General features: G+C 44.0%; 1 protein-coding gene across 1 annotated transcript in view; it reads left to right on the forward strand.

The window, feature by feature from the left end:
- ptprn2 (protein tyrosine phosphatase receptor type N2) overlaps positions 1-13,857 on the forward strand; it is an 85,212-nt gene that overhangs the window by 34,387 nt on the left and 36,968 nt on the right. The window contains exon 11 of the mRNA XM_058059919.1: positions 11,567-11,631. Coding sequence (XP_057915902.1) covers positions 11,567-11,631 — 65 coding nt within the window. The remainder of the gene's footprint in view (positions 1-11,566; positions 11,632-13,857) is intronic.

Here is a 13,857-nt window from a genome sequence, read left to right on the forward strand (position 1 = left end):
TTAGACGCATCTTCAAATAAGACTAATGACACACCAACATTAGCTTGGAGACGTGTGTATGTACGCCTGCGGCAATATGTACAGTACTGTGGGTGTGTATTTTGCCCTCCCGTTCGTTAGTGTGCACGCTCGCTAGCATGTGCTCAGTGATGTGGTTAGCAATGTGCAGAATTGCAGGAGATGGTCTGTGGACAGAGCCTGCAGGATAATTGCTGCCACACTGACAGGTAGACCTGCCTCTGTCATAGTTCTCTCAGTGGAGAAGCTGTGCGTGTGTTATTTCTCCAATAAGCATTTCCCCTGTTAGCTGTAGCTTACATCCACATGTTTTCATCTACTATCAGGGACAGAATGGAGGATGCGTCCTCAGATATCCATTTTACTTGAAGATGGAAACCACCAATGGATGCAACATAGCCTTCTTACATTTAAAGGGAACCTATTACGCTCATTGGCCCTTTGTATTGAGTTGTGGACTCCTATAGAGCAGTTACACACAATAACCCGCAAACAAAACTTTCCAAATCTTCCGGAATCTGTACCTATGTAGACAGTCTGGACTGACACTGGCTGATATTGAACTCTGTGTTGTGTTCTTTTGGTAAATAGACGAGGTGGGAGGCTGCAATTTCTTCACCAACCAGAAGAGGGCGTTTATTTTGTGCACAACAATCAAAATGTACAGCAGCTTTAGCACACTTGCACAAGTTTCCTCGTCCTCAGCAGTTCAAAAGGCGACTGACGAGACTTTATGCAAATTAAATGAAACAATAATGGACCCACATACGTGTGCACAACAAACAAAACGTACAGCAGCTTTAGCACACTTGCACTAGTTTCCTACAGAAAAGACAAGTACATAAAAAAACGAATTCCTTAAAACTAACTCATACAACAACGGTAACTTTTACAAAGTGCCTTTACATGCTGTACATAATACAAGCACATACTGGGGGTGAAACGTGTAACATATTCATATTTTATATGTAATTAACAATCGCTGCCACCAACTAGCATACCTCATCCTCAGCAGTCCAAAAAGCGACTGAAGAGGAGCGCGCCAGAAAGGCCGGAAGTGACATCACACGGTGTCAAAGTTCACACAACAAAAATAAATGCAAGTAAAATAATTGACAATGAAAAAAAATGCATAAAGCGACAAATACATACAAGAAATGAATTATTGGTGAAATAAAATTGAGTAAACCAACACATCGGTTCCACCTATTCCAGATGGATTTGTTTGGATTCCTTTTTTAATGTATCCCACCCACGGCCCGCCTCCAGGCACACCCACTCCACTGTGGTTGGTCACACTCCCGATTGCTTAGAAGGACTTCCAGTTTGTGCCGCTAGCTGCGGCACCCAACTTTATAGGAGTTGATAATAAACGGTGATGTATTTTTTTTAAATGTGATGATTCCGAATCCGGTCCGGAATTACAGACTGGACAGTTGGAGGTTTCTCAAGAAAAGAGTTTACTTCAAGACGCCTCCCAATGGCAAGTAGCTTTAGCGCAGGGGTCTCAAACTCAATTTACCTGAGGGCCACTGGAGCTAGGGTCTGGGCAAGGCTGGGCCGCATCAGGTTTTCCAAAAAAAAAAAACAAAACGCATTTATTAAAAACAGAAAAATATACAAACTTTTTCAGTGCTTTGGTTCCGATTTTCTACAATAAAAGCTCTGATAAAACATTCCACTGTTCTCAAATATCTTATTTTTTATTTTTCTGTGCAAAATAAGATGAAAAATAAATAAACAAATCAAGAATAAAGAAAATCAATCAATCAGTAATAAATCAATATAATAATAATAATAATAAAACGGCAAATAATAAAAACTTAAAAAACCACATATAGTTGGTGGGTAGACAAATTATTCTTTTCAGATTAAAATGAACAAAGCATTATTAGAGCCCTGTAGACATGACAAAACACGACTATAGTCACATTTATACTTTTTTATTTACAACATATTGCGCAACTGCAGGGTCTTGAGACACATGCTAACTCGCAAACTAGAGAGCTAGCGACCTAAACGGTAGCCTTCAAGTTATTTCCTTTAAACTTAAATAGCCAAAAACTTACCACTTCCACACGGATAGGGAGGATAACTATTAGCAGTTATTTAACCTTTAACATGAACATTAATCAAACATAATAATTTTTCCTGGGTACATGATACCATACAGCATCCATATCAAACTTGCGCGGGCCGCACATTAAACTTTCATATCAAGGCAGGGGCCTCAAACTAGTGTCCTGCGGGCCACATTTGGCCTGCAGGCCGCATGTTTGAGACCCCTGATTTAGCGTTTTAGCGCCCTCTTTGGAAAAATGTGGACAACCCTGTTAGCTGTGGATGCTGCGGTGTGATAGTCAATGTAACACCTATTCAACGGCCAAGCCATGTTTCATTACCTCCGCCAAGCATGCTACCGTTTTACATATTTTGTGCGGAGGAGGGGGGGGGGGGGGGGCAGTGCGTAGTGTCATTTGCTGGCACTGCCTCTCCTGCCACCATCTCCTGCAGTCTGTGAAGAATTGGTGTCAGCACCTATCAAAAGGCAAAATGCCTATTCTACACAGAATGTCAGAGCAGCCACAATCTATTTATCAAGCACCAAACGCATACCGTGTGTGTGTGTGTGTGTGTGTGTGTGTGTGTGTGTGCAGCCCAGCCAAGGACTCATCCAGGTGTATTATTGAGCCATCTTCCACAAGGCCCGCTAATAAGAATAAGGAGGCGGGGATGCAATTATAAAAGTGTCATGTGGGTTCCGTTTGCTTGAGGAAGGAGCCTGTAATGTGTTTGATATCAGCCGTGTACTAATTATGCCACGACTGCCATTAGTGAGCCCAAACCCGGCCACCGGCACACTTTATTACCGTCACCATCATTTGTAACTGTCGGTCAGAAAAAGCACAAGATGGAAACATTTTTGCTTTCCTGCTTTTGTGGCAGAGCAGCATTCATGTTGATTCAGGCTGAATAACAGCAGTTGCTTTGTTGGCTTATCCACATGAAACCATCGATCGGGGTGAATAAACAGCGAGGCGGCCAGGACACCCCACCCCCAACCCCCCAGCTGTGAACAGCATGCTCCAACCATGTGACAGCTGCCTGCGTTTGATTGGCAGAGCTGATTGGATGTCCGGGCTCGCTGATGGCTTTAACAGGATGGAGTTCAATTTCGCTCATATTCGCTTCTATCTGATCAACATGGCGATGGATTTATAAATATCATAAAATATAACTCAACTGAACCTTGTTCTGAAATGATCCCGAATTATCACGGCCAAGTAGCTAAAAGAAATGAATCTTTTTCCACTGGTAGAGGATGCTGGGATTCTTGGATTACATACCAATACCAAATCAATGTAGGTGAAAATATGTTAAGCAGGGAACTATACAGGTGGTCCTACAGCCTCAGGCGTTCCGTGTTACACTGGTACAAGAAGAAAAGGAGTATAGGCGACGTGCAAATGGTGGAAGAATATGTAGGCGGAGTAATATTTACACACTTTGATACACTGAGGATGTCTTTTTTTTAATTCTTTTTTGGTTAAATATTTTGACTTCATTTTGTCTCCCAAGCAAAAAACTGGTGAGACCAGCCATGTTGTTTGGTCTAGAGACAGTGCCACTGAGGAAAAGACAGGAAGCAGAAAGGGAGGTAGCAGAGATGAGGATGCTGAGGTTCTCATTGGGAGTGACCAGGATGGATAGGATCAGGAACGAGTACATCAGAGGGACATTACATGTTGGAGGCCTTGGATATAAAGTCAGAGATGGTTCAGACATGTCCAAGATGGTCAATATATTGGTAGAAGGATGCTGCGTTTAGAGCTGCAAGGTAGGAGGCCATAGAGCAGGTTTATGGATGTAGTGAAGGAGGACATGAGGGTAGTTGGTGTCAGAGAGAAAGATGCAGAAGACAGGGTTGGATGAAGGAGATTGAAGTGCTGCGGTAACACCTGAAGGGAAAAGCCCAAAGAGAAAGAAGAAGATGTCTCCCAAGCCGCTCAAATGCCGCAACCATCCTGACGGCTAATGATCTCCCTAGCTACTTAGTCCATCTCCTCTCACCGGATACCAAGGCGTTCCCAGGGCAGTTAAGAGACATAGTCTCTCCAACGTGGTCTTCTCCAAAGCCTCCTACTGGTCAGATGTGCCCTGAACATCTCCCCAGGGAGGCATCCTGACCAGATGCCTGAGTCTCCTCATCTGGATCCTATCAAACCACAAGAGCAGTGGTTTCGACTCAGAGTTTCTCTCAGATGACAGTACTTCTCACCTGATCTCCAAGAGAGAACCCAGCCACCCTACGGAGAGAACTCATTTTGGCTGCTTGTATCCGTGATCTGGTTTTGGTCACTACCCTAAGTTCATGACCGTAGGTGGGGGTAGGATCGTAGATCGACCAGTAAATTGAGAGCTTTGCCTTTCGGCTCTCTCTTCACCACAACAGACCGAGGCAGAGTCTGCACCACTGCGTTCCATCCTTCCCTCCCCTGTGAGACCCTGAGGTACTTAAGTCCTCCACTTGGGACAGGAGCTCAACCTTAACCCGGTGATGGCATTCCACCCTTTTCGGAGCGAGAACCATGGACTCTGACTTGGAGGTGCTGATTCTCATCCAACCGTTTACACCTGACTGCGAACCGATCCAGTGAGGGGTGCAGGTTGTGACTCGATGGAGCCAGGAGGACCACATCAGAGTCCCAATTCTGCAGCCACCAAACCAGAATCCCTCAACACCCTGGCTTGTGCATAGAGTTCCTGCGCATGAAGATAATGGAACAGAATTGGTGCCAAAGGACAACGCTGGCAGAGTCTAAACCTCATGGGAAAATGTTCCGACCATATGACCGGGTCATACAGAGAACAAAACCGCCTGAATTAGGGGTTCGATACCCCCTATTCCTGGAGTACGAGTACATATCTCAAGGAACACGGTTGAAAGCCCACAAGACACATGTAGACTGGTTGGGCAATCTCCCATGCACCCTTAGGTACCCTGTGGAGAGTGTAGTGCTGGTCCATAGTTCCACGACCAGGACAAAAACCGCACTGCTTATCCTGAATCCAAGATTTAACTATCTGGCAGATCCTTTTCTCCAGAAGTAGTTGGAACAAACCCTGTGGTCAGCCCTTCTTAAAGTGGGGGACCACCGCCCTGATCTGCCAGTAGGTTTATTTGATGTACTTTCTAAATGTACATCTGAAGTGTGTGCGTGGTTGGTTTGATTGTCATTCATATCCTATAGAAGCCGAGGCTGAACAATACATACAGGCTCATAAAAGTGACAGAAATATCTACCGTATTGTACATTTTGACAGGCCTTGTCGTGTAAAAGTCAGATCTTTGTGGGGGTCACGTTTTATTTATCACACTTGTGATGAATGCGTCGCAGTGCTTCTTTGTACCCTGAGCCAGGGAGTAATATTATTGTTTTTGATTCCAGCCTGTGGAGTTAGAGTGAAAAATGGATGGCGTCTTATCTTTGGGTGGAGGGGCGGTGGGGGGTTGGTGGATCAGGTGCATCCTTCTCTGGGCTGTGATAGGTGGAGTCTGTTGTCATATGTGCACAGGGAAAGTGATGGCTGGAATGGCAGCTTTAATATCCAAGTGATTGCCTGCTGATAAGGCTAACGGCTGCAGAGAGGCGTGAGCGTCGGCTCTCCTCTGCAATAAACACTTTCATTTTGTTTGCCGGGATTGACGATGGAGGGATGGGAGTGGCAAATAGACCAGCCCGGGATCCAGAGAGGGAGGAGGGATGCTTCTCCATATTAACAGATCAATCAGGTGGGAGGAAAATATGCATTTTGTCAAGTCTGCAGCCATATTTGCTGCAAGAGGCGACGTTACAATCAAGTGTCTGCATCTGCAAATACCAAACACTTGGAGGAGGTGATGAATTTATATGACTTCCAACAATAATACATGCCATACGTCAGAGAAATGAACATATATATTCATGACGTTCAGCTCTGATGACTTGATGATAATCATTTGCAAACCGTTGTTCGAATCCATGATGAAGGAGCCGCCATTACATTAGCTGGTGGCATATGGCGGAGAAGCAGCACATTTTAATCAAATGATGTTTTCACAGCAGATAATGATGTGCACGCATATGCTACCCAGCAATTTAAAGGTCACATCAGATCCGGCTTATGTTTATAGACCCTGTATCTCGTAGTTTTACTCCTGGTTGTGCATGTCAAGAGTTTGGAGAGTCGTGATTGAAATGGCCTTTTCCTCCTCTTCACCGAGTCCTTCATGAAGTTTTCAAGTGTTGCTCAGCTCTTCCCATTCACCCAGGTGATTTGTCAAACATGTTCGGAATTTCAGTCAAAGTTGTTTGGTGATGACTGTCATTGGCTGGCAGGCTGGCGTTCAAATAGACGGGGGAAACGATCTGGCACAGCTTTGGAATGAGTAGTTTTCACAAAACAGTCCCAATACAGCTATGGCTTCTCAGACCTTGAGAAATAAACTTCCCTTGCCTGATTGGCACAGGTGGCATGTTTGGAGGAAACCAGGTACCACCAGTAGCATCCCTGTGGTGAAAAAATTGTGGTGGTGGCATCGTGCTGTGGGGATGTTCTTAGTGGCAGAAACTGGGAGACTCGGACTCGGACTCAGGATAGCCGGAAAGATGAATGCAGCAATGTACAGATGAAAAGCCGCTCCACGGTGCTCTTGACCTCAGACGTTGAGCAGGACATGGATCGTAAGCGCACAGCCAGGATATCAAAGACGCGTCTTCAGGACAACTGTGCGAATGATCTTGAGTGGGTGAAAGTGTTCAAAGATATTTGTGTCAAGCTCGTGGATCATGTTCAGAAAGGCTGGAATTGCTACCAAAGGCACAGGCTGTTAAAAGAAATGGACAGTGCAACCCCTGTTAGCTTGTCGAAAATGTTTGCCTTGGTTTAAGTACATTTTGTAGTTAGTGTACTATACGGCCTGGCTATGTAGCCCATCGTGATATCATCATTAACACATTTTTATAGTTTTACAGGCAAAAAGCAATTCTAAATGCATATAAATGACAAATTAATTTAATGAACATTTGAGGTTAATCTTACTTTCATGGAAGCCTTGATTCTTGAGGCGAGCGTGTTCCCAAAGACTCGATTCAATAGTCTTTGTCACCTTTTTTATTAAAAGGCTGGCACTTGAAACTTTCTTTGGCTCCAGTGTGGATTTATTGAGGTGAGAAGCCATATCGAAGTCAAGAAATAAGTGGGGAAGTGGTGTCCGTGTGGTGTCTCGCTGCCACATTATGGGCTCTAATTTTGTGGCGCAGCGCAGGGTGGCGCACACCACGCGGTGGTAATTTGGTCCAGCGCACCATTGTGCACAGCCAGTTTGGTAGACTGGGCACCAGAGGGAGGTGTCCACATTTTCAGCTTGGTGAAGTGAAAATTACGTGACAAAACAGCGTACCCAAGGTGCACTGAAAGATCGCCAGTTCCAAGCTAGTCTCTTCTCTGTGCTGGCGAAGCGCAGTGGTAGATTGACTGACAGGTGCACAGTGCAGACACGTCACCAAAACCTGAGTGTCAGGCACATTTCAATGCAATAAACAATCACAGCGGCCACTATTTAATGTAACCGTCTGAACAAGCGTGTACATTTTTGTATTCATTCACATCTGATGTCAGATCAAAGATGTCACGCATAATGGAAACCCAACCTGACGGCAGTTGAAAGTAACACCCCCCCCCCAAATGAATCTAAATAAATGACTTGCCCCCCCCCCCCCCCAAAATCAACATTTTAGAAGTGAAAAAGCACAAGACAGCTCCACTCAGCGCTCATCTGCATGGCTGTGCCACATGCTAATGCACAATGTCTGGGTTAGCCTGCTGCTGTGTTTAATGAAACATCTTCAATGAAGGTAAAAGTAACCATCCCTTTCATTCATCCTTTATATATATTTATTTGCGTTCAGAATTGTTTACTAAATGTAAATTGTAATTGTAAAACTATAAAAGGTGTCTTGTGTTAAGATTTTGGGGTTTCTGGAACAGATGAATTGGATTATTTCTTTCGGAAACAATTGATTTGGTGAGTGTCCGTTTCGGTGAGAGTCTGACCTTCAGGAGCCAATTAATGATGCTAATCCAGGTTTCACAGCAATACATTTGCACCATAAAAAATTCCCAAACAATCTTTTTAATAATATCATTATTAAAATATCAGTTGTGTGTAGAATATTGAGGAGAAAATGAATTCCTGTAACAAAAGCGTGTATAATGTAAAGCACTATGGCCGCGCTAATTATAAATGAGCATCACTTTATGCACACATAGCCGTGCAACATAGCGTTGCTACAGAAGTATTTCCTGCACTCACTGGCAGAACATGCAATGTTTTGGCTCAGGGTGACCGAGGAAAGCGAAAGTATGAAACGAGCAGCAGGGATGGGATCACACTGCGAGAGAGGAGACTAGATAGCCTGGTACAATGCCCATTACAAATGGCTGGAGGAGTCGCTGAAATGAGACCTGACGTCTCTTTTCCACAGTCTGTCAGGAATATTCGGTGGCTAATTTGAAGCTCATGAAATGTGTGTGTGTGTTCTAAAACAGAGGGATGTTAATATAAGGGAATAACAGCGGGCTGTTATATGAACAGTCCTCTATCAGCTTAATGCTCCCTTCCAGCCTCCATCCATCTCGCCGCCAGCTAAATGAGCTCTGCAAGTAGATTGTATTTACATCTAAAGTGGCTGTTGTTGGACCGTCCTTTCCTGCACATTGATTGGAGAGTCCTCCTCCTCTTTGATTCGCAAGTAAATACTGACCTTCTGCCTTGTTTGCTCAGGCCATAATGTCTGCTTGTCAGTCAGCCACCGGGCGGTGGCGTGTGTTGATGCCAGGCTAATCTTTCGCAGTTTGACTCATGATGTGCTGCCTCCCCAGAGGGGTCCTTATTAGCCGCAAAACGTTGTGTGACCTTTTAGCATCTTCGCTCCTCCCCGCCACCTACGCCCTCACCCAGCTGGGCCCAATTACCTTGCTCATTACCCCCCTCCTAAACAGCGGCAGGACCAAGCAGGTAGCTATCTCTGGCAGCCAATATGTCTGGGACTAAATACAAGGGGGGGATAACATGAAATTAAAATGAGCTTCATCTCACAGACATGCAGGTTGAAAACTTTGCTCCTCTCGCTAATGGCACATTTTCCTCTTTCTCTTGTCTACTTGACTTATGTGGCATTCTAATTTAGCAGCAGAGCACACCTTCAACATATATTTGACCTTTCCAGCTTCCCTGCTCCCCCTTTTTTGCCATCCGTCACAAAGCCCGGGCTGACACCTCAAATATAAGCTGCCCCCCTCGGCTGCCGTGTGGATGAGATGATGGGATGATCAATGTTTCCTTAATAACTGCAAAGACAAGAGGGGAGAGATGGATGATTATCCTAAAAGTAGCAGGCTTAATTAGATGGAATGCTGCATACATTGTAGCCTAAGTAGAATTGCTGGGATGGATTAAAATACTCATTAAGCAGGCCCTTGCCCGATTTGGACTGCGAGGTGAGGTTGTGTCTCTGCAGGGTCATTTGCATAGCCTTCATCTAGAGGAATAGGAATTAAAAGACATGCTCTCTCTTAATTACCGGGCACATTCACATGCTAACCAACTTTATTCAAATGACGCACGCTGTCATTTGGCGTCATCTGTGAAGGCCCCCTTTCATTTACTTTTTCAATAACATGTTTGCATGAAAGGTAGGAGCGGTCGGCAAGGTGTGTGATGGTGAAAGATGGATGCTTAGATTTACATGACAATGTCCGAGATGGCGGCGAGATGCTGTATTCATTATTAAAAGAACAAAGCAGGTGCGGGGTGAAGTTATTAGCGTGTACTTTGTGGTCGTTACAGTTCCAAAATCGTTTTTAGCTCTGTCGACCATCCGTATCTCGATATGGCATTTCCAGTAAATTTATGATTAATAAAATTAATAAAATAAATAAATATAGTGGTCCTCCGGTTACGTATGAGCTCCATTCCTACGATACATTTTCAGTTGATTTTTAGTGTGAAGCCATGTTTGTCCTTGTGGTGGTACGCAATTTGTGCCACAAATTAATAAAATTGACAAACATTGCCGCGGGACAGTACGAAGGCAAAATGTGTGCAAGTGGCTACATAAGTTCAAACAAATGATTACAAATTTCAAACAGATGAATTGGCGGTTTTAACTAATTAATCATGATTAATCATTAATCATAATTAATTTTTAATTAATCACAACATTTTGACTGTATTTAATGAAGAAAAATTTTTTGCACATCTGAATTAACCCTTTAGTTTTTTCAAGTAAATATTAAACTGTGATATTCCCATTTCAAAATGTTCAATTTGTAGCTTGAACATTGTTAGAGATAAAGGCATATTGGAAATGAGAAGTGACTGACACTGTACAGCGAACACATAAAGGATATAACATACAGGAATAAAAACAGGATACATACAAGAATTAAAGAAATCCATAATAAAAAAAACAAAAAAGAACAAAAAAAACCACTATGCAGCTTAGTTATTACTGTCGCTTTCGTAGGAGCTGGTCCTTCAACAAGCTTAAGGGTACTGTAGCGACCTGGCAGTTATATCACATGTCCGTGAGGACTAGGTAACTATTAACTACGGGAGCCAATCACCACCCATCAACCCATTGCAAATCACAGGAAGTCATTACTCACTATACCAGTCTAACTCACGGTATCAACTTAGAAAGAACGCTAAAATCATCACCCAGCAACTTAAGACTCAAAAGACACACAAGATGGTGTACATCATTCATTGCTGCCCAGCAAGGCAGTTCATTGGCCATGCAGCCTCCTTTGGAGCTCCCTCTGGTGGACACAGAATCATTGCAGCTCCCTGGCAGCCATGACCAATGAACTGTCTTCTTGGGAAACAATGCATGATGGGAAGAAATTAAAATAGTTGTTTTTTTTGTTGTAAACTTGTATTGGTACTTGTCTTGTATATTTCTTAGCTACCTTTTGAGTGTCAAGTTGCTGTGTGATGATTAAAGCCTTCTTTTGTAAGATGACACGGTGAGTCAGATTGTTATATTGAGTAATGACTTCCTGTTCGTCATGAGTTCCCTTATAGCTCGGTATGTAAATGATTAGTATTAGATGTATAAGAAAAAAGTAGCAGCTTATACGCTGGAACTAGTTTTTGAGCGCCAAAAATGTGATTTCTAATGAATCAATGGGATCACGGAATCACCAAACGCCGTCCCGCGAGGACCACCCGTAGTTAGACTAAAAAGCACAGATGATGGAGCTTCACTGTTGCTCAAACATGACTTTATGTCTCTGGTGAATAAACACAAAATGACGTGCTTTTGTGCGTGGGCCTCGTCTTTCCCTGTGATCATTTTGACATCTGACTCACAGCCTTGCATCATCCTCAGTATCACTGACCACTCATTCGGCGCCAGGAAGTGGAGGGAAAAAAAAAAGTTCTACTTTGTCATCTTCTGCTCAAACTCACCAAACGCCTCCGCTTTTGTCTCCCGTGCAGTCCAACAGAAGCAGCAGCTGGAGAAGGAGACCGGGTTGAAGATAGTGGAAGCTGGCGTCAGTGACGTAAGTTACATGGTGTCGAAATGTGCGCTTGGAATTGGATATTAGCGTGGCTGCCGTGCGGGGTTGAGCTTGTGGCTCCTTTTTGTTTTTGCTCACCTGCAGCTTCATTTGTGCAGCCACACGCCGTCTTCTTAAGAGGCAATGTATTCCAGACACATTGCCGCTTAAGTGTTTGTCTGCCATTGCCATCCGCCGTCTTCATTTCCTTCAGGAACGTTTGTCACCATGGTGAATAAAACACAACATGACATTTTGTAAAACTTGAATGCGCAGCGAGTGTGTCCAGATAATGTGAAGGGTTGTCAGTTCCTGGCGACATATTCATTGAGCAAAAATGAAGAGGCGAACAGGAGGACCCTCAGAGTGATGCAGATGAAAGGAGAGTAAATGTGTATTCATAAATATTCATATGTGTCAGAGGTAAGGATCTAATCAAGAAGCCATTGATGCGTCATAGCCTTCCATGCTTGCTTAGTAAATGAGTTTCTCTCTGCAAATGACACAGACAGCCTTAGACCCCTGAGCCGCCCTGATCACCAGGCATGCTGGGAACTAAATGCATGGCGGGACCGTTGCTATTGGCAACCACCGTCACCCTCAACTCTATAGACCAGATCATTTTGCCGTGTTTGTCCCTTTCTTTACCCATCTGCTTCAACATTGTGTCTCCATTCCATCCGATTCACACTTTTTTATTTTTCGAAATGTCATCACCTCCTTGCCTTCCTTTCACTCGTTTATCCCCACGCTGACTGATTCCTGTGTTTGTTATATAGGGCCTATTTGTAGATAATTAGCTGCAATAATAGCCCGCCTGCAGGAGAGAAGCTGGGGGGGAGGAAGGGAAAAAAAGCTGCCTTCCACCGCATGGGGAGCAAATGTGTGCCTGGGCTGTGTTTGTCGAGATGCACATTGAGGAAGTGCAACAAAAACCTGCATGTGTTTGTATTGCAGAAGGGCAAAGTTGGAGAAACCAGTAGCTTTTAACAGGCCAGCCTGTGGAGTAGTAGCCTCTTCAAAAACATCAAGTTTAAAAGCTATGAAACCGAAAGCCTGCTTGAAGTCAATTTACTCTAAATTGACCACAGTTATGAGTGACTGCATGCTTTTTACCTATTAACGCCAAAAATGGAAATGCGTTGGTTCAATTGCTTGGTGAATGCTCAAGAGGGCCAAATGAAGTACTATTGGGTTTTAGTGCAGACAACTGGAATAAAAGCTACCTTAAAGCCACCCTTGTTCCATTTCTGTTTAAGAGGTGACAATTGACAAAACAGCTTAGGAAAAAGATGGCCGGATAGAGACAACGTCAATATCGCTTGATGCCAACAAGGATAAGCAAATGTCAGAGCGAGGAGAAAGGAGACATCAATCAATAGGGGGAGAGCAAAAGCGACTCCATTCGCCATCCTCACTACAAAATGCAAGAAGGGGACGTGCGTACTCATGGAGACCCAAATAGCAAACGGAGGTCTTCTCACAGGAAGTGGTCGATATGGACGGATTTAGCATCTTCATTCACTGGTGCAGTCAGTTTGTGTGTATACCACAGCATTGAAGGCGCACCAGCACCAGCACCACCACTCACCCCCACCCCCCCTCAAAGGATGCTTCCACCAGCATGGCCATGGAGCGTAGAGAGGTGAGGGGGAGAAAAAAAAGGATATTTTTGAAAGGATTCAGGTAGGCTTTGGCTGTGCTTTGAACCGAAAGACCACAAATACTCTGAAGAGCAGATAACCGACACAAGTCTGAAGATTTCATCTTGTTGGGGTAGAAAATGGGATTTGAAATGAGATCACCTGACCCCCCCCTGATCAATATTCATATTGATCTGGAAGCTTTTCAAACGCGTCAAAATAGTCGTGACATAAAATGTGCTTCCTCTCTTGAACGGATACTTATTCCTCCTAACTGGAAGATTTGATTGTCAGAAAGGACATTCATTCCTTCTTCCCAGTATTCCGTGATCCCAGAGGGATAAAGTTGCTGGCTGAATTGACATTCACTGGCATTTTGACAGCCGTCTCATGTCGGACATATATCTGGCCAACTGCTTATGTTAAGAGACTCTCATTAAGCACAGAATTCCCCTGAGCTGCGTGTCAACTGCTAAGTCAGCCCGTAAATGCGAATCCTACGTGGCAGCAAGGGAGTCTGTTTATGCGTACGCGTGTGTAAATGTCCAGCACGTGCTGCATTTGTTCATCACAATCTGCTTTATCC

The sequence above is a fragment of the Doryrhamphus excisus genome, chromosome 21 (assembly GCF_030265055.1).
Source record: "Doryrhamphus excisus isolate RoL2022-K1 chromosome 21, RoL_Dexc_1.0, whole genome shotgun sequence".
NCBI classification, from domain to species: domain Eukaryota; kingdom Metazoa; phylum Chordata; class Actinopteri; order Syngnathiformes; family Syngnathidae; genus Doryrhamphus; species Doryrhamphus excisus.